The following is a 20,643-nucleotide window of genomic DNA, read 5'->3' as shown; positions in this document are numbered from 1 at the left end:
AGGAAAAAAATTTTGGGATTTTTTTGGGATTTTTTTGGGGATTTTGGGGGTTTTTGGAATTTTGGGGACATTTGGGATACGGGGGGAGGGTTCTGAGAGAGATTTGGGGGGTTTGGGGGGATTTGGGGGTATTAGAGGGGAGGGGTGAAAAAATTTTGGGGAATTTTGGAATTTTTTGGGGGGATTTTTGGAGATGTTTTGGGGGGGAGGGTGATAAAAATTTAAGGATTTGGGATATTTTGGAGGACACTTGGGGACATTGGGGGGATGGCAAAAATTTGGTGGTTTTTTTTTTTTTTATTTTGGGGATTTTTGGGGGATTTTTGGGAACATTTGGTGGGGGATGGGTGGGAAGCTTAGGGGTTTTGGGGATTTTTTTTTAATTTTTGGGGACATTTGGGGGTAAAAAAATTTGGGGATTTATGGAGGTGTCACAGATTTAGGTGCGGTCAAAAATTAAAAAAAAAAAAAAAGGGAAAAAGAACCAAAAAATTTCAACTTTTATTTCATTTTTTGCCCCGCCCCTCCCCCACCCTGCCCCTGCCCCTCCCCCCCCCCCCCGTATTTTTCCCGCGAATTCCGCCGGATTTGGGCAATTCCAGAGAGAAAAAAAATTTTTTTGCAATTTCTGCCCCTCCCCCACCCCCAAAATGAGGGGGGGGAGGGGCTCAGAGGCAGCGCCGGTGGGGGAGGGGCCCCGGAACTGGGAGGGACTGGGAGGAGATTGGGATTGAACTGGTTTGAACTGGTTTGAAATGGGAGGGAACTGGGATAAACTGGGATTGAACTGGGCTGGGATAATGGGATTGAACTGGGATTGAACTGGGATTGAACTGGGAGGGGACTGGGAGGGGACTGAGACAAACTGGGGGGCACTGGGAGGGACTGGGATAAACTGGGATTGAACTGGTTTGAACTGGGCTGAAATAATGGGATACTGGGAGGGACTGGGATGGACTGGGATGGGATTGGGAGGGGATTGGGATGAACTGGGAGGGACTGGGATGGACTGGGAGAGGGTAATGGGATACTGGGATTGAACTGGTTTAAACTGGGATTGAACTGGGATGGACTGGGACAAACTGGGATAACGGGATGAATGGCAGGGAACTGGGATGGGGTAACGGGACACTGGGAGTTTGAACTGGTTTGAACTGGTTTGAACTGGGAGCTCCGGGGGGTCAAGGCCACATCGAGGTTTTTTCAAAAAACATCAAAAAACGGCACCAAAATGGCCCCAAATCCCCCCAAAAACAGCAGGGGAGGGGGCGGGGCCAGAGAGCCTGGGGGCGGGGCCAGAGACCACATGGGGCGGGGCCAGAGCATCTGGGGGCGGGGCCATGTGACACAGGGGGTGGGGCCAGGGCACGTGAGGGTGGAGCCCAAGCTCTGGGGGGCGGGGCCAGAGTGCCTGGGGGCGGGGCCATATGACATGGAGGAGGGGCCAGAGCACCTGGGGGCGGGGCTAGAGTGCCTGGCAGACAGGTGGGGGAGGGGCACAGGTGAGCCCAGGTGTGCTCAGGTGTGCCAGGTGAGTGTGCCCACGTGGGTGTGCCCAGGTGCTGAGGTGGGTGGCACACAGATGTGCCAGGTGTGCCCAGGTGTGTCCCCAGGTGTGTCCCCAGGTGTGTCCCAGGTGTCCAGGTGGGTGGCACACAGGTGTCCCCAGGTGTCCCCAGGTGTGTCCCCAGGTGTCCCAGGTGTCCCAGGTGTCACTCGCGGACGCTGGCCGAGTAGGAGAACTGCGGGAAATGCGTCTGATGGTCGCAGTCCGGAGAGTCCAGGAGCTCACCTGGGGACAGGTGGGGACAGGTGAGGGGACAGGGACAGGTGGGGACAGGTGAGGGACAGGGACAGGCGGGACAGGTGAGGGACAGGAGCTCACCTGGGGACAGGTGGGACAGGTGAGGGACAGGGACAGGTGGGGACAGGTGAGGGACAGGAGCTCACCTGGGGATGGGTGGGGACAGGTGAGGGGACAGGGACAGGCGGGACAGGTGAGGGACAGGAGCTCACCTGGGGACAGGTGGGGACAGGTGAGGGGACAGGGACAGGCGGGACAGGTGAGGGACAGGAGCTCACCTGGGGACAGGTGGGGACAGGTGAGGGGACAGGGGAGGGACAGGGACAGGAGAGAGACAGGTGGGACAGGAGCTCACCTGGGGACAGGTAACGGACAGGTGGGGCAGGGGAGGGACAGGGACAGGTGGGACAGGTGAGGGGACAGGTGGGACAGGAGCTCATCTGAGGACAGATGAGGGACAGGTGAGCCCAGGTGAGGGGTCAGTGACAGCTCAGGTGAGCACAGGTCACCCCAGGTGCACTCACATCTCTCGGGGGGCGTGACCGTGACGGATGGGGGGGTCAGTGCCAGGTACAGGTGACAGGACAGGTAAGGGCACAGATAAAGACACAGATAAGGACACAGATGAGGGTACAGGTGACAGGACAGGTAAGGACAGGTAAGGACAGGTAAGGTGCAGCTGAGCTCTCACATCTCTTGGGGGCGTGACCGTGATGGACGGGGGGGGGATCAGGGACAGGTGAGGAGACAGATAAGGACACAGATAAGAACACAGATAAGGACACAGATAAGGACCCAGATAAGGACACAGGTGAGCACAGGTAACCCCAGGTGCACTCACATCTCTCGGGGGGCGTGACCATGACGGACGGCGGAGGGGGGGGGGATCAGGGACAGGTACAGATGACAGGACAGTGACAGCACCGATAAGGACACAGATAAGGACACAGATAAGGACACAGATAAGGACACAGGTGAGCCCAGGTGAGCTCTCATCTCTCGGGGGGTGTGACCGTGACGGACGGACGGGGGGGATCAGTGCCAGGTACAGATGACAGGACAGTGACCGCACAGATAAGGACACAGATAAGAACACAGATAAGGACACAGATAAGGACACAGATAAGGACACAGATAAGGACCCAGATAAGGACACAGGTGAGCCCAGGTGCACTCACATCTCTCGGGGGGCGTGACCGTGATGCTCTGCGCCGTGAACTCCTCGTCGAAGTACCGCGTGTCCGCCTCCGACGTCACCTGCGGCCGGAAGGGCGGCACCAGCTGGGGGGGGCGGGGCCGAGCGCCAGGTGAGTGCCGGGGGGGGGGTCACACCTGGGGGGGGCGGGGCCGGGGGCGGGGCCTCACCTTCCTCTGCACCACGTCCAGCCAATCGATGCCCGCGAAGAAGCGATGCTGCATCACCTCGCGGGCGTCGCCCGGGCCCCCGCCCAGCCTGCACGGCACAGGGGGCACAGGTAAGGACAGGTGAGGGCACAGGGGGCACAGGTGAGGGCACAGGTGAGGGCACTGGTGGGCACAGGTGTGCCAGGGTGAATAAAGGTGAGAACAGGTGAGAAAAGGTGAAGGCACAGGTGGGCACAGGTAAGGGGCAGGTGAGGAAAGGTGAGAAAAGGTGGGCACAGGTGAGGGCAGGGAGGCACAAGTTAGAACAGGTGGGCACAGGTGTGTCAGCAGGTGGGCACAGGTGAGGACAGGTGAGTACAGATGGGCACAGGTGTGTCAGGAGGTCAATGCAGGTGGGCACAGGTGTGTCAGCAGGTGAGCATAGGTTTGGCACAGGTGAGACCAGGTGGGCATAGATGGGTACGGGTGGCCACTGGTGAGGGCACAGGTGAATACAGGTGTGCCAGCAGGCAGGCACAGGTGAGAAAAGGTGAGAATAGGGTGGCACAGGTGAGTACAGGTGGGCACAGGTGTGTTAGCAGGTCAATACCGGAGTGCCCAGGTGTGCCCAGGTGTATCCCAGGTGTGTTTGGGTACCCCAGGTGTGTGTGGGTACCCAGGTGTACCCCAGGTGTGTGTGGGTACCCCAGGTGTGTGTGGGTACCCAGGTGTACCCCAGGTGTGTGTGGGTACCCAGGTGTATCCCAGGTGTGTTTGGGTACCCCAGGTGTGTGTGGGTACCAGGTGTATCCCAGGTGTACCCCAGGTGTATCCCAGGTGTGTGTGGGTACCCAGGTGTGTCCCAGGTGTGTGTGGGTACCCAGGTGTACCCAGGTGTGTCCCAGGTGTACCCAGGTGTGTGTGGGTACCCAGGTGTGTGTGGGTACCCAGGTGTGTCCCAGGTGTGTGTGGGTACCCAGGTGTACCCAGGTGTACCCAGGTGTGTGTGGGTACCCAGGTGTGTGTGGGTACCCAGGTGTGTCCCAGGTGTGTGTGGGTACCCAGGTGTGTGTGGGTACCCAGGTGTACCCAGGTGTGTGTGGGTACCCAGGTGTGTGTGGGTACCCAGGTGTACCCAGGTGTGTGTGGGTACCCAGGTGTGTGTGGGTACCCAGGTGTGTGTGGGTACCCAGGTGTACCCAGGTGTGTCCCAGGTGTGTGTGGGTACCCAGGTGTACCCAGGTGTACCCAGGTGTGTGTGGGTACCCAGGTGTGTGTGGGTACCCAGGTGTGTCCCAGGTGTCTCTCACCTTTCCTTAGGGTCCTTTTTGAGCAGCCCGGCCAGCAGGGAGCGGCTGTCGGGCCCCAGGCTGCGGGGGAAGCGCAGCTCCCCGAGCAGGATGAGCTGGAAGAGCCGCTCGTGGTCGGCGCTGTAGAACGGGAGGCGCCCGCACAGCATCTCGTACATGACCACGCCCAGCCCCCACCAGTCCACGGCGCGCCCGTAGTCGTTGTCTTCCAGGACCTGGGGGGGGCGCGGGGCACAGAATCACCTGCCAGGACCTGGGGGGGCAGCGTCACCTGCCAGGACCTGAATGGGGGGGGCACGGGGCACAGAATCACCTGCCAGGACCTGGGGGGGCAGAGTCACCTGCCAGGACCTGAATGGGGGGGGCACGGGGCACAGAATCACCTGCCAGGACCTGGGGGGGCAGCGTCACCTGCCAGGACCTGAATGGGGGGGGCACGGGGCACAGAATCACCTGCCAGGACCTGGGGGGGCAAAGTCACCTGCCAGGACCTGAATGGGGGGGGAGAGAATGGGGTCACCTGCCAGGACCTGTGGGGGTAAAGGCATGGGTGTGACCTGCCAGGACCTAAAGGGGGAAAGGGAACGGGGTCACCTGCCAGGACCTGTGGGGGTGAAGGTGTGAGGGTCACCTGCCAGGACCTAAATAGAGACTAGGAATGGGGTCACCTGCCAGGACCTGTGGGGGCAAAGCCATGGGGTGTCATCTTCCAGGACCTGCGGGGAGAGAGGGGTGGGGTCACCTGCCAGGACCTGCGGGGGTGAAAGCATGGGTGTGAGCTGCCAGGACCTGCAGGGACAAAGCCATCTTCCAGGCCCTAAGAGGTAAAGGTGTGGGTGTGACCTGCCAGGACCTGAGGGGACAAAGGCATGGGTGTGAGCTGCCAGGACCCGTGGGGGTGAAGGGCACAGGGTCACCTGCCAGGACCTAAAGGGTGGAGACAGAATGGAGTCCCCTGCCAGGACCTGCAAGGACAAAGTCATGGGGTGTCACCTTCCAGGACCTAAAGGGGAGAGGGAATGGGGTCACCTGCCAGGACCTGAGGGGACAAAGGCATGGGTGTCACCTGCCAGGACCTGAGGGGACAAAGGCATGGGTGTCACCTGCCAGGACCTGGGGGGGTGAAGGCGAGGGCTGTGACCTGCCAGGACCTAAAGGGGGACAAGTCATGAGGAAGCCCCTCAGGATTTTGGGGAAATTTGGGATTTCGGGGAAATTTGGGATTTCGGGGAATTCTCTGGGGATTTTGTGGGAATTTTGGGGGGGGATTTTCAGGGAATTTCTGAGGATTTTGGGGTTTTTCCTGAAAATTCCCCAAAGTTCCCCAAAGTTCCCCAAAGTTCCCGGAATTCCGGGCTCCCAAAGCCCCTCACCTCGGGCGCCGCGTACTCGGGGCTGCCGCAGAAGGTCCTCGCAGGATTTTGAGGGAATTCTCTGGGCGTTTCGGGATTTTTTTTTTTCGGGAATTTTCGGATTTTTCCGGGAATTTTGGGAATTTTGGGAATTGCCACCGCCTCACCTCGGGCGCCAGGTACTCGGGGGTGCCGCAGAAAGTTCTCATGGGGGTTCCGTCCGTCACCCCCTCCTTGCAGAGCCCGAAATCCGTGATCTTGATGTGCCCGTCCTTGTCCAGCATCAGATTCTCCAGCTGGGAAATCCAGCACCAAAATCCCAGGGAATTCAGCCCCGAAATCCCAAAAATCAGCCCCAAAATCCCAGGGAACTGAGCCCCAAATCTCACAAAATCAGCCCCAAAATCCCAGGGAACTGAGCCTCAAATCTCACAAAATCAGCCCCAAAATCCCAGGAATTGAGCCCCAAAATCCTGGGAATTGAGCCCCAAAATCCCAAGAATTGAGCCCCAAATCTCACAAAATCAGCCCCAAAATCCTGGGAATTGAGCCCCAAAATCCCAGGAATTGAGCCCCAAAATCCCAGGAATTGAGCTCCAAAATCCCAGGAATGGGCCCCAAACTCCCCAGAATGCCCCAAAATCTCAGAAATTGGTCCCCAAATCCCCGGAATGTCCCAAAACCCCAGGAACTAGCCCCAAAATCCTGGAAATTTGGCCTAAAATCCCATGAAATCAGCCCCAAAATCCCAGGAATTCAGCCCAAAATCCCAAGAATCAGCCCCAAAATCAGCCCCAAAATCCTGGAAATTCCGTCCAAAATCCCATTAAATCAGCTCTAAAATCCCAGGAATGCCCCAAAATCCCCGGAATTCTACCCAAAACCCTCTGAATTCAGCCCAAAATCCGAGGAAATCAGCCCCAAAAATCGCAGGAATTAACCCCAAAATCCCAGAAATTGGCCCCAAAATCCTGGGAACAACCCCAAATCCTGGGAATTGAACCCCAAAATCTCACAAAATCAGCCCCAAAATCCTGGAAATCCAGCTCAAAATCCCATTAAATCAGCCCCAAAATCCCAAAAAATCAACCCAAAACTGCAGGAATTAACCCCAAAATTCCAGAAATTGGCCCCTAAAATCCTGGGAACAACCCCAAAACCCCCTGAATTCAGCCCAAAATCCCACAAAATCACCCCCAAAACCCCCTGAATTCAGCCCAAAATCCCACAAAATCCACCCAAAATCCCCAAATGTCCCAAAATCCCAAGAATCAACCCCAAAATCAGTCCCAAAATCTCACAAAATCGGCCCCAGAATCCCAGGAATTGACCCCAAAATCCCCCGAATTCAATTCCAAAATCCCAAGAATGCCCCAAAATCCCAGGAATTAACCCCAAAATCCCACAAAATCAGCCGCAAAATTGCAGGAATTAACCCCCCAAATCCCTGGAATGCCCCAAAATCTCAGGAAATCAGCACCAAAACCCCAGGAATTCTCCCCAAAATCCCTGGAATGCCCCCAAATCCTGTGAACTGAGCCCCAAAACCCCAGGAATTCTCCCCAAAATCCCAAGAATGCCCCAAAATCCCGGGAAATCCACCCAAAACCCCCTGAATTCAGCCCCAAAATCCCAGAAATGGAAATTTGGTTCCGAAACTCCGACAGTTTGGCCCCAAACCCCCCCTGAATTCAGCCCAAAATCCGCCCCAAAACCCCAGGATTTTGGGCCCAAATCCCCGGAATTCTCCCCAAAATCTCCAAATTTCCCAAAATCGCGCAAATTCGGCCCAAATTGGCACCTTGATGTCGCGATAGACGACGTCCCGCGAGTGCAGGTACTCGAGGGCCGAGACGATCTCGGCGCCGTAGAAGCGAGCGCGCGGCTCGGGGAAAACGCGCTCGCGGGACAGGTGGAAAAACAGCTGGGAAATATTGCGGGAAAAACGGGGAAATTGGGAAAAATGGGGAAAAACAGCTGGGAAATTGGGGAAAAATGGGGAAATTGGGAAAATGGGGAAAAACAACTGGGAAAAATTGGGGGAAAAACGGGGAAATTGGGGAAAAACAGCTGGGAAATATTGGGGGAAAATGGGGGAAAACCAGCTGGGAAATATTGGGGGAAAAACGGGGAAATTGGGAAAAATGGGGGAAAAACAGCTGGGAAATATTGGGGGAAAAACGGGGAAATTGGGAAAATGGGGAAAAACAGCTGGGAAATTGGGGAAAAATGGGGAAATTGGGAAAAATGGGGAAAAACAACTGGGAAAAATTGGGGAAAAACGGGGAAATTGGGAAAATGGGGAAAAACAACTGGGAAAAATTGGGGGAAAAACGGGGAAATTGGGGAAAAACAGCTGGGAAATTGGGGGGAAAAACGGGGAAATTGGGGGGAAAACAGCTGGGATATTTGGGGGCAGAAACGGGAAAATTGGGGGAAAAACAGCTGGGAAATTGGGGGGAAAAACGGGGAAATTGGGGGAAAAACAGCTGGGATATTTGGGGGCAGAAACGGGAAAATTGGGGGGAAAATGGGGGAAAAACAGCCGGGATATTTGGGGGGAAAAACGGGGAAATTGGGGAAAAATGGGGGAAAAACAGTTGGGACATTTGGGGGGAAAAACGGGGAAATCGGGAAAAAATGGGGGAAAAACAGCTGGGATATTTGGGGGTAGAAACGGGAAAATTGGGGGAAAAATGGAGGAAAAACAGTTGGGATATTTGGGGGGAAAAACGGGGAAATTGGGGAAAAATGGGGGAAAAACAGCTGGGAAATTGGGGGGAAAAATGGGGGGGAAATGAGGGGGGAGAAATTTGGGGAAATGAGGGGGGAAATTTGGGGGGAAAAACCCAGAAATTGGGAAAAAATGGGGGAAAAACAGGGGAAAATTGGGAAAAATGGGGGAAAATCAGGGGGAAATGGGGGGAAAATTAGGGGGAAATCAGGGGGGAAAACAGGAAAATTTGGAAAATTTGGGGGGAATTAATGGAAATTGAGAGGGAAAAATTTGGGAAAACTGGGGGGGAAATGGGGGAAAAATGGGGAAATTGGGAAAAAATGGGGGGAAATCGGGGGGGGAATGAGTGGGGAAAAACGGGAAAATTGGGAAATATCGGGGGGAATGAAATGGAAATTGAGGGGGAAAATGGGGAAAATTTGGGGGGGGAATTGGGGGGAAAAAGGGGAAAATTGGGAAAAAATGGGGGGGAATGAAATGGAAATTGGACGGGAAAACTTGGGGGAAATATCAGGCGGAAATTGAGGGGAAAACAGGGAAATTGGGAAAACAATGGGGGGGGAAATAAAATGAAAATTGGGGGGAAAATTGGGGAAAATTAAAATGAAAATTGGTGGGAAGAATTGGGGAACAAGTGGGGGAAATTGGGAAAAAATTTGGGGCAAAAATGGGGGAAGAAATGGAAAAAATTGGAGGGGAAATGAGAAAAAAATTGGGAAAAAATGGGGGAAAATGGAATTGGCAGGGAAGTGGTGGGGGGGGGGGAACCGGGAAATTGGGAAAATATCGGGGGAAATAAAATGAAAATTGGGCGGAAATAAGGGAAAATTGGAGAGAAAATGAAATGAAAATAAGGGGGGGGAAATTGGGGAAAAAGTTGGGGGAAGAATGGGAAAACCTTGGGGGAAACTGGGGAGGAGAAATTCGGGAAAAATTGGGGGGAAATGTGGAAAAAAAGGGGCAAAAATGAGGGGGAGAATGGGGCAAACTACGGGGGAAAAAGGGGCAAACGTGGGGAAAATTTGGGGGTGAAATTGAGGAAAATTTGGGCGAAATGGGGAAAAATCAGGGAAAAATTTTGGGGAAGTTTTGGGGGGAATAAATGGGGGAAAAATTGGGAAAAGTTGCAGGAAAAGAGCTGGGAAAAGGAAGAAAACTGGGGAAAATGAGGAAAAATTTGGGGAAATGGAGGGAAGACGGATAAACCCCCCAGAGACAAGGAAAATTCAATTTTTGGGGTGCAAAAGCCCCGACTTGGGTCAGGCCCCACCTCGCCGCCGTTGGCGTACTCCAGGACGAAGCACAGGCGGTCGCTGGTCTGGAAGGCGTACTGGAGAGCCTGGGGAAAAATGGGAATTTTGGGAAAAATCCCAAAAATTGGGGTTTGGGAAAGAAATTCCCAAAAATTGGGGGTTTGGGGAAGGAATTCCTGGAAATTTGGGGTTGAATTCCTGGAAATTCGGGGATTTTGGGGAGGGAATTGCTGGGAATTCGGGATTTAATTCCCAGAAATGTAGAGATTTTGGGGAAAGAATTTCCAGAAATCTAGGATTTAATTCCTGGAAATTTGGGGATTTTGAAGAGGGAATTGCTGGAAATTGGGGATTTAATTACTGGAAATTGGGGATTTAATTACTGGAAATTGAGGATTTAATTCCTGGAAATTTGGGGATTTTGAGGAGGGAATTACTGGAAATTGGGGATTTAATTACTGGAAATTGAGGATTTAAATCCTGGGATTTTGGGGAGGAAATTGCTGGAAATTCGGGATTTAATTCCCAAAATTTCAGGATTTTGGGCAGGAATTCCCAGAATTTGGGGATTTAATCCCTGGAAATTTGGGGATTTTGAGGAAGGAATTCCTGGAACTTCAGGATTTGGGGCAGGAATTCCTGGAAATTCAGGATTTAATTCCCAGAATTTGGGGATTTGGGCAGGAATTTCTGGAATTTCAGGATTTAATTCCCAGGATTTGGGGATTTGGGGCAGGAATTTCTGGAATTTCAGGATTTAATTCCCAGGATTTGGGGATTTGGGCAGGAATTTCTGGAATTTCAGGATTTAATTCCCAGAATTTGGGGATTGGGGCAGGAATTTCTGGAATTTCAGGATTTAATTCCCAGAATTTGGGGATTTGGGGCAGGAATTTCTGGAAACTCAGGATTTAATTCCCAGAATTTGGGGATTTGGGGCAGGAATTTCTGGAAATTGGGGATTTAATTCCCAGGATTTGGGGATTGGGGCAGGAATTTCTGGAAACTCAGGATTTAATTCCCAGAATTTGGGGATTTGGGGCAGGAATTTCTGGAAATTGGGGATTTAATTCCCAGGATTTGGGGATTTGGGGCAGGAATTTCTGGAAACTCAGGATTTAATTCCCAGGATTTGGGGATTTGGGGCAGGAATTTCTGGAATTTCAGGATTTAATTCCCAGGATTTGGGGATTTGGGGCAGGAATTTCTGGAAATTGGGGATTTAATTCCCAGAATTTGGGGATTTGGGGCAGGAATTTCTGGGATTTTGGGTTTTAATTCCCAGAATTTGGGGATTTGGGGCAGGAATTTCTGGAAACTCAGGATTTAATTCCCAGGATTTGGGGATTTGGGGCAGGAATTTCTGGAAATTGGGGATTTAATTCCCAGGATTTGGGGATTGGGGCAGGAATTTCTGGAAACTCAGGATTTAATTCCCAGAATTTGGGGATTGGGGCAGGAATTTCTGGAATTTCAGGATTTAATTCCCAGGATTTGGGAATTGGAGCAGGAATTTCTGGAATTTCAGGATTTAATTCCCAGGATTTGGGGATTTGGGCAGGAATTTCTGGAATTTCAGGGTTTTCACGCACGGTCAGGAAGGGGTGCCGGCTGCTCTGCAGCACGCGGCTCTCGGTCACCGTGTGCGCCACCTCGTCCTGCGGGGGGAGATCACCCAGAGCCAGCCCAAAATGACCCAAAAATGACATTTTTTCACCCAAAAGATCCCAAAAATGCCATTTTCTGCCCCAAACAACTCCAAAAATGCCCTAATCCGCCTTAAAGTGACCCAAAAATGCCATTTTTTCACCTCAAAATGCCCCCAAAAAAAGTCATTTTTCATCCCCAAGGGCCCCAGAAATGCCCTTTTTTCCCCTCCCAAACTGCCCCAAATCACACCCCAAAAATCCCCTTTTTTCCCAAAATTCCTGGGTTTTTGCCCCAAAACCACCCGTTTTCTCCCCCAAACCACCCAGATAACACCCAAAAATCCATTTTTTCCCCAAAATTACCTTTTTTACCAAACCCCCTTTTTTGCCCCAAACCCCCCTTTTTTGCCTCAAATCTTGACAATCATGACCTCCCCCAAAATTCCCATTTTTTGCCCCAAAAATTTCCATTTTTCAGCCCAAACCTTGGCAATAATGACCTCCCCAAAACCCCCATTTTTTGCCCCAAAATCCCCATTCTTCACCCCAAGCCTTGACAACAATGACCTCCCCAAAAATAACAATTTTTCCCCCAAAATTCCAATGTTTTCACCAAAAATTCCCTTTTTTTTCCCAAGATCCCCATTTTTTCCCCAAAAAGCTCCTCTTTTTTTCCCCCAAGTCCCCATTTTTCCCCCAAAATTCCCTTTTTCCCCCCCAAAATCCCCATTTTTCCCTGAAAATTCCTATTTTTCCCCCCAAAATCCCCATTTTTCCTCCCAAAATCCCCATTTTTCCCCCCCATAATCCCAGTGTTTTTCCCGAAAAACCCCCATTTTTTCCCCAAACCCCCCATTTTCCCCCCCAAAAAATTCCCTTTTTGCCCAAAATCCACATTTTTCACTGCAACCTTGGCGATGACGACCTCCCCAAAACGCCTTTTTTCCCCAAAAATTCTCCATTTTTTGCTGCAAAACCCCCATTTTTTCCCCCAAAATCCCCATTTTTTTCCCCCAAAACCTCAATTTTTTCCCTCAAAAATTCCCTTTTTGCTCAAAACCCCCATTTTCCAGCCCGACCTTGGTGATGACAACCTCCCCAAAACGCCTTTTTTCCCCAAGAAATTCCCATTTTTTCCCAAAAAAATTCCCATTTTTTCCCCCAAAATCCCCATTTTTTTCCCCCAAAACCTCAATTTTTTTCCCTCAAAAATTCCCTTTTTGCCCAAAACCCCCATTTCCCAGCCCGACCTTGGCGACGACGACCTCCCCAAAATGCCTTTTCTCCTCAAAAATTCCCATTTTTTCCCAAAAAATTCCCATTTTTTTCCAAAAAAAATCCCATTTTTTCCCCCAAAATCCCCATTTTTTTCCCCCAAAATCCCCATTTTTGCCCCAAATTCTCATTTTTTGCCCCAGATTCTCAGACCTTGGCGATGACGACCTCCTTGCGCAGGATTTTCATGGCGTAGCAGCGCCCGGAGCTTTTCTCCCGCACCAGGATCACCTTCCCGAAGGTGCCCTTGCCCAGCAGCTTCAGGTAATCAAAGTCTGCCATGCTCTGAGCGGGCAAAAAAATCATATTTTGTGGTTTTTAATTTTATTTCTATTGTTTATTAAAAGCCCTAAAAATTTGGGAATTTTTTTTTATTTTTTGGGGAATTTTTTGGATTTTTTTGTGATTTTTTGGGTGGGTTTTTGGGATTTTTTGGGGAATTTTTGGGAGTTTTTGGGAGGATTTTATGGGATTTTGGGAGGGATTTTTTGGGGGATTTATTGGGGATTTCTCATGATTTTTTCGGGATTTTTTTTTTTATTTCTGGCGATTTTTTAGGGGATTTTTTCAGGTAATCAAAGTCTGCACCAGGATCACCTTCCCGAAGGTGCCCTTGCCCAGCAGCTTCAGGTAATCAAAGTCTGTCATGCTCTCAGGGGGCAAAAAAATCACTTTTTGTGGTTTTTAATTTTATTTCTATTGTTTATTAAAAGCCCTAAAAGTTTGGGAATTTTTTTTTTTTATTTTATGGGGAATTTTTTGGATTTTTTTGTGATTTTTTTTGTGATTTTTCGGGTGGGGTTTTGGGGTTTTTTGGGGAAATTTTGGCCAATTTTTGGGAATTTTTGGGAGTTTTTCGGAGGATTTTGGGAGGGATTTTTTTTGGGATTTATTGGGGATTTCTCATGATTTTTTCAGGATTTTTTTGTTATTTCTGGCGATTTTTTAGGGGATTTTTTCAGGTAATCAAAGTCTGCACCAGGATCACCTTCCCAAAGGTGCCCTTGCCCAGCAGCTTCAGGTAATCAAAGTCTGCCATGCTCTCAGGGGGTAAAAAAATCACTTTTTGGGGCTTTTATTTTATTTTTATTATTTATTAAAAACCCTAAAAAATTCTGATTTTTAGAGTTTTTTGGGGGGGATTTTTTGTGATTTTTTTGTGATTTTTTCAGGATTTTTAAAGATTTTTTGGTGATTTTTTCAGGATTTTTTGGATATTTTTGTGATTTTTTTTTATTTTTGGGTGAGTTTTTGTGGATTTTTTAGCGATTTTTTAAAGGGATTTTTTGGGATTTTTTTTATTTTTTGGGGGATTTTTTGGTCGATTTTTGGGGGATTTTTGGGGGATTTTTTTGAATTTTTTTGGGGGTGGGTTGGGGATTTTTTTTGATTATTTGGAATTTTTGTGGGTAGGGGGTTGGGTTTCTTGGGGATTTTTTGGGGGGAATTCGGGGAGTTTAAGTGGGATCCTTGGGGGTAATTTGGGGAATTTTTTGGGATATTTTTTGGGATATTTTGGAGATATTTCAGGTGGCTTTGGGGGATTTTCTGGGGATATTTTGGATGTTTTTTGAGGGATTTTTCAGGGTATTTTGAAGGATTTTTCAGGGATATTTTGGGGCTATTTTGGTTGGTTTTGGGGGACATTTTGGGAATATTTTGGGGATACTTTGGGTGTTTTGATAGGGATTTTTGGGGGGGGGGTTTGGGCATTTTTTGGAGCTATTTTGTGTGTTTTTTCGGGGATATTTTGGGGTTATTTGGGGAGTTTTGTGATGAATTTTTCAGGGGATTTTTGGTGAATTTCGGGGTTATTTTGGGCTGTTTTGGGGCACACTCACGACTTTGCTGCGCGCTTTCCCGGCGCCCTCTGCGTCCTCTCCGTCCCCGGGGGATCCCTCGAGCTCGGGCGGCTCCGGGGCCGGCGCGCGGCTCTTGAGCCCCGAGGCCACGGCCTGGATGGCCTGGATCCACTGCTCCCTGTGGGAAAGGGATCCAGTGGATCACAAAATGGGATCTGACACAGGGATCCATGGCCTGGATCCACTGCTCCCTGTGAATGGGATCCAGTGGATCACAAAATGGGATCTGACACAGGGATCCATGGCCTGGCGCCACTGCTCCCTGTGGGAAAGGGATCCAGTGGATCACAAAATGGGATTTAACACAGAGATCCACGGCCTGGATCCACTGCTCCCTGAGAAATGGGATCCACTGGATCACAGAATGGGATTTAACACAGAGTTCTGTGGCCTGGATCCACTGCTCCTTGTTAATGGGATCCACTGGATCACAAAATGGGATCTGACACAGGGATCCACGGCCTGGATGGCCTGGAGCCACTGCTCCGTGTTAATGGGATCCACTGGATCACAAAATGGGATTTAACACAGAGATCCACGGCCTGGAGGGCCTGGATCCACTGCTCCCTGTTAATGGGATCCACTGGATCACAGCCAGGGGTCTGACACAGGGATCCACGGCCTGGGTGGCCTGGAGCCACTGCTCCCTGAGAAATGGGATCCACTGGATCACAACCAGGGATCTGACACAGGGATCCATGGCCTGGAGCCACTGCTCCCTGTTAGGGGGATCCACTGGATCACAAAATGGGATCTGACACAGGGATCCATGGCCTGGATGGCCTGGAGCCACTGCTCCCTGTTAATGGGATCCACTGGATCACAACCAGGGATCTGACACATGGATCCACGGCCTGGAGCCACTGCTCCCTGAGAAATGGGATCCACTGGATCACAACCAGGGATCTGACACAGGGATCCACGGCCTGGATGGCCTGGAGCCACTGCTCCGTGAGAAATGGGATCCAGTGGGTCACAAAATGGATCCCAAACTGGGATCCCAAACTGGGATCCACGGCCTGGATGGCCTGGAGCCATTCCTCGCTGTGGGAAAGGGATCCAGTGGGTCACAAACAGGGATCCCAAATGGGGATCTGCTCCAAGGTATCCACCCCAGAGATCCCAAACTGGGATCTCTCTCCCAGAGGAATTTGGGGTCCCTCCCAACAGGATTCAGGTTCTCTCCCTTTAGGGATCTGTCCCAGAAGGATTTGGGATCTCTCCCAAGGAGCTTTGGGATCTTTCCCATTGGGGATCTCTCCCAGCAGGATTTGGGGTCTCTCCTTTTGGAGTTTCTCCCAAGGGATTTGGGATCCCTCCCAGAAAGATTTGGAATCTCTCCCAAAGGGATTTAGGACCCTTCCCATCAGGATTTGGGGTCTCTCCTTTTGGGGATCTCTCCCAAAGGCATTTAGGATCTCTCCTAAGGGATTTGGGCTCCCACGCACCGTTCCTGGGCCGTGTCCACGTGGAAGGTCCTCTCGATGACCGTTGTCCACTGCAGGCAGCGGATGACGAAGGTGTTGGGGCGCGGCCGCTCCGTCCTCATCAGCTGGCACTCTGGGAAACGGGGCGAAAACGGCAAAATTGGGTAAAAACCGGCAAAATCAGGCAAAAACCGGCAAAATGGGGCAAGAACCCGGGAAAACTGGGGGGTTTGGGGTGGGACCCCCCTGTCCTGAGCCCGTACCGGCCACGGAGAAGTTGTTGAGGGGGTTGAGACCGAGCTCGGGGCTCTCCGGCCGCTCCTTGTAGCCGATGAAGGAGCCGTCGCTCTTGAGCAGGAAATAACGGGGGCGCCACGTCTTGATGTACTCGCCTGGCAGAGGGCAGGAAGGGGTTAATGGGGGTGGGAGGGACCGGGCAGTGAAAGGGTTAATGGGGAGGAGCAGGAGATGAAAGGGTTAATGGGGGTAGGGGAATTAAGGGGTGAAAGAGTTAATGGGGGTGGGAGATCAGGGGGTGAAAGGGTTAATGGGGGAAATTAGGGGGTGAAAGGGTTAACGGGAGTTGGGGGGAGAATGGAAATGGGGGAAATGCCCCATGCCACACCCCCAGTCCCAAATCCCCCATCCCAACCCCATCCTGAGACCCCAAATCCCCCATTCCACGCCCCAATCCCAATCCCAAATCCCAACTCCAAATCCCCCATCTCCCACTCCCATTCCCATCCCAATCCCAAATCCCAACCCCAAAAGCCCCATCCCATGCCCCCCAATCTCTATTCCCATCCCAATCCCCAATCCCATCTCAATCCCAAATTCCGACCCCAAATTCCGACCCCAAATCCCCCATCCCACACCCCCAATCCCACCCCAATCCCAATCCCAATCCCAAATCCCCCATCACACACCGCCAATCTCAAATTCCCAAATACCCAATCCCAAACCCCAAATTCCCCATCCCAACCCCAATCCTAAATCCCCCATCCCACACCCTCAATCCCCACCACAAATCCCAAATCCTCCAGTCCCAAATCCCCACTCTCATCCCAATCCCAAATCCCCCAATCCCAAATCCCAATCCCGTACCTCAAATCCCAATCCCAAATCCCCCAATCCCAAATCCCAATCCCGTACCTCAAATCCCAATCCCAAATCCCCCAATCCCAAATCCCCCATCCCAAATCCTGAGCCCAAGTCCCCAATCCCCAATCCCAAGCCCCGCCCCCAGAGCCCAAGCCCCGCCCCCAAAGGCTAAGCCCCGCCCCCGGCTCACCCCTCTTGTGCAGCCAGCCCTCCTTGACCACCAGCGCCTCACTCATGGTGGCCCCGCCCCTAAACCCCAAGCCCCGCCCCCAGGGCCCAAGCCCCGCCCCCAGCTCACCCCTCTTGTGCAGCCAGCCCTCCTTGACCACCAGCGCCTCACTCATGGTGGCCCCGCCCCCAGTGCCTAAACCCCGCCCCCAGGGCCCAGGCCCCGCCCCCAGGGCCCAAGCCCCGCCCCCAGCTCACCCCTCTTGTGCAGCCAGCCCTCCTTGACCACCAGCGCCTCACTCATGATGGCCCCGCCCCCCTCGGGGACCCCCGGGGCCACCGGAGCCCCCCCGGGACCCTGCGGGGCCGGGAGCACCTGCGCGAGCGATAATGGATCAATAACGGATCAATGGGATCGATAATGGGGTCAATAACGGGATTGGTAATGGGATTGATAATGGAGCAATAATGGATTGATAATGGGGTCACTAATGGGATTAATAATAGATCAACAATGGGATTGATAATGGGATCAATGAGACCAATAACGGATCAATAACGGGATCAGTGGGATCAACAGAATCAATGATGGGCTCAATGGGGTCTAGAACGGATCAACGGGATCAATAATGGGACGGATAATGGGATCAATAATGGGGTCAGCAATGGGATCAATGAGATCAATGGGATCAATGGGATCAATAATGGGGTCAGTAATGGGATCAAAGGGATCAATGGGGTCAATAATGGGGTCAGCAATGGGATCAGTAATGAGATCAGTAATGAGATCAGTGACGGGATCAATGGGATCAATAATGGATCAATAATGGATTAATGGGAACAGCAATGGGATCAATAATGGATCAATAATGGGATCCATGGGATCAGCAATGGGATCAATAATGGATCAATAATGGGATCAACAATGGGATCAGCGGTGGGATCAATAATGGTTTTGGGTTGGATCTTTGTCATTTTGGGGTGGATCTGGGGGATTTTGGGACCTCTGAGGTTTTGGGAGCGATCAATGGAATTCTGGAGATGAATCCATGGGATTTTGGGGCCAATCCATGGAATTTTGTGATTTTGGGACCAATCCCATTGGATTTGGGGACTGTGGGACCAGTCCATGGGATCTGGGGACTTTGGGACCAACCCATGGGATTTTGGGATGGATCCATGGGATTTTGGGATTTTGGGACATTTTGAGATCTCATGTCTCGTTCCCCCCTCGTTAACGACCCCAATTAATCGAAGCCCAGCCCCGCCCGTACCCGAGCACCGGATCCGGATCCGAGGGCGGCTCCCGGCTCCTCCTGGGCCAGAAATGGGGAGAAAACGGCCAAAATTGGGGTGGGGGAGGAAAAGGGAATTCGGGATGGAAAAGCGGCTCTGGGGGGAAAATTGGGGGAGGGAAAATTGGGGAGGGAAATTGGGCGGATTTTTTTGGGGAGGGGAACTTGGAGAGGAGAAATTGGGGAGATTTTTTGTGGGAGAGGAAATTGGGGAGGGAAAATTGAGGGGAAAAAATTGGGGGGATTTTATGGGGAGGGGAAATTGGGGAGGGGGAAAATTGGGATTTTTTGGGGGGAGGGAAAATTGTGGGGACTTTTTGGAAAGGAAAGTTGGGAGAATTTTTGGGGGGAGGGAAATGAGGGAAGGAATTTGGGGAGGGGAATTTTAGGAGGGATTTTGTGGTGGGAGGAAATTGGGGAGCAAATATGGGGTCCCACGCCACTGCTGCTCCTCCCCGAAGAGGAAATTTGGGATTTTGGAGAGGAATTTGGGCCGGAATTTGGGGAGGGGGCCCATCCTGAGGGGCTGAGGGGTGATTTGGGGAGGGGGACACACAGAGAACGCCCCCAGCTCCCCCCCATTTCACGAGTGGTTCGCTCCCCACAGCAGCGAACGGAACCGCAGCGGGCGGAACCACAGCGCGGTCGCGTGGGGGGAAAAGCTCCCGTTGTCCCCTTCCGTGTCCCCCGCGTGTCCCCCTCTCCTCCCACGCGTGGTGCGGCCCCCCCAAACCCCCCCTCATAAACAGGACGAGCCCATTCTCTCCTCAAAAGGGGGAGAAACGCAGTGCCCCCCTCCGGCAGCCCGCGGGTGGTGCGGCCCTCGCTGCCCCTCAGGGGAACCGGGCGAGTCCATTGTGCGACGTGGGTGGGGAAAAAGGAGGAGGAACGGAACCACCCCAAGGTCTCACCTGTCATGGACGCCGCAGGCCCGGCCGGTTCCGGCCGCTCATCCCGGGACTCGCGGGGGTTTTTTAAATTTTCCTCCCGGTTCCGGAAAGAGGAAAAATAAAAATAAAATTAAATTTCAAAAACGGCGGCGGAAGGAAACGGGAGCGAAAACAGCGCGGGGGGGCGGGGGGGCCGTGAGGGGGAGACCCCGCGCGCGCGCCTGCCCCGGGGGTGTGGCTATTGCGTCACAGAGGGGCGGGGTTACGTGAAGGGGGCGGAGCTATCGACTCCCCCGGCCTTAATTAAAGCTCATTTAAAAAAATCTGCATAAATTAGCGTTTATTAACACTTTTTCCCACTCGTTTATTGCCAAAAAAAAGCTCCCGCGAGAAGCGGAAAAACCGCGAGAATTCACCCGAAGCGCAGTGAAAATCCTGGCCCTGGAATTTGGGGGGAAAAATCCCAAATTCAGGGAAAAAACCAAACTGTGAGGGAAAAAAATCCCAAAATTGGGGAAAAAAACACAAAATGAGGGGAAAAATCCCAAATCTGGGGGGAAAAAACCAAAAAATTGAGGGAAAAAATTCCCAAATTTCAATTTTTTCCTGATTAAAAACTTCCCCCAGCTCGGAATTCCCTGCCCCGAACTCATTTTGGGGGGAAAAAGCAAATTTTCAGGGTTTATGGCCAGAAAAAAGAAGAAATTTTGGGGGAAATGGGGAATTTTGGGGTTTTGGGACGCCCTGGGGGAACTGGAGGCAAAATCCACAATTTAAGGCAATTTTGGGGTGTTTTGAGCACCTGTTGTGGGGTTTGGGAAGGATTTGGGGTTCTTGTGAAAAATTTGGGGTTTTTTTGGGAAGTTGCTCCCAAAATTCCCCCTGGGATCATTTTTGGAGTAAAAATTTTTGGAGGGGAAAACGGGAATAAAATCCCAAGAAAATGGGGTTAAAACCCAAGGAAATGGGAATAAAAATCCAAGGAAAATGGGAATAAAGTCCTGCGAAAAAAAAAAACAAGAAAATGGGAATAAAAATTGAGGAAAAATGGGAAGAAAATTCAAGAAAAATGGGAATAAAATCCCGGTAAAAATGGGAAAAAAAACCCCGAGAAAATGGGAATAAAATTTGAGGAAAATTTGGAATAAAACCCAGGAAAATGGGGTTAAAAATCCA

At 51.5% G+C, this 20,643-nt stretch overlaps 1 protein-coding gene across 2 annotated transcripts; it reads right to left on the bottom strand.

The window, feature by feature from the left end:
- Window positions 1-571: 571 nt before the first annotated feature.
- On the bottom strand, window positions 572-19,688 carry AKT2 (AKT serine/threonine kinase 2). Of its 2 annotated transcripts, none has more exons than XM_058822806.1 (15): window positions 19,489-19,688; window positions 18,557-18,598; window positions 17,541-17,658; window positions 16,277-16,405; window positions 16,035-16,146; window positions 14,566-14,704; window positions 12,878-13,009; window positions 11,393-11,458; window positions 9,818-9,886; window positions 7,612-7,734; window positions 5,978-6,106; window positions 4,459-4,673; window positions 3,170-3,257; window positions 2,983-3,085; window positions 572-1,792 (listed from the first exon to the last, which is right to left on the bottom strand). In XM_058822806.1, exons 3-15 carry the CDS (start codon window positions 17,584-17,586, stop codon window positions 1,713-1,715), a joined length of 1,431 nt encoding a protein of 476 aa, XP_058678789.1. In that variant the 5' UTR covers window positions 17,587-17,658; window positions 18,557-18,598; window positions 19,489-19,688; the 3' UTR covers window positions 572-1,712. The 2 variants fall into 2 exon arrangements, with proteins under 2 accessions (XP_058678789.1, XP_058678790.1); XM_058822807.1 differs by having other exon boundaries at window positions 2,983-3,061.
- Window positions 19,689-20,643: the final 955 nt, after the last annotated feature.

Source organism: Ammospiza caudacuta, chromosome 35, assembly GCF_027887145.1.
Source record: "Ammospiza caudacuta isolate bAmmCau1 chromosome 35, bAmmCau1.pri, whole genome shotgun sequence".
Lineage (NCBI taxonomy): Eukaryota > Metazoa > Chordata > Aves > Passeriformes > Passerellidae > Ammospiza > Ammospiza caudacuta.
This window is presented reverse-complemented; position numbering and strand designations above follow the sequence as displayed.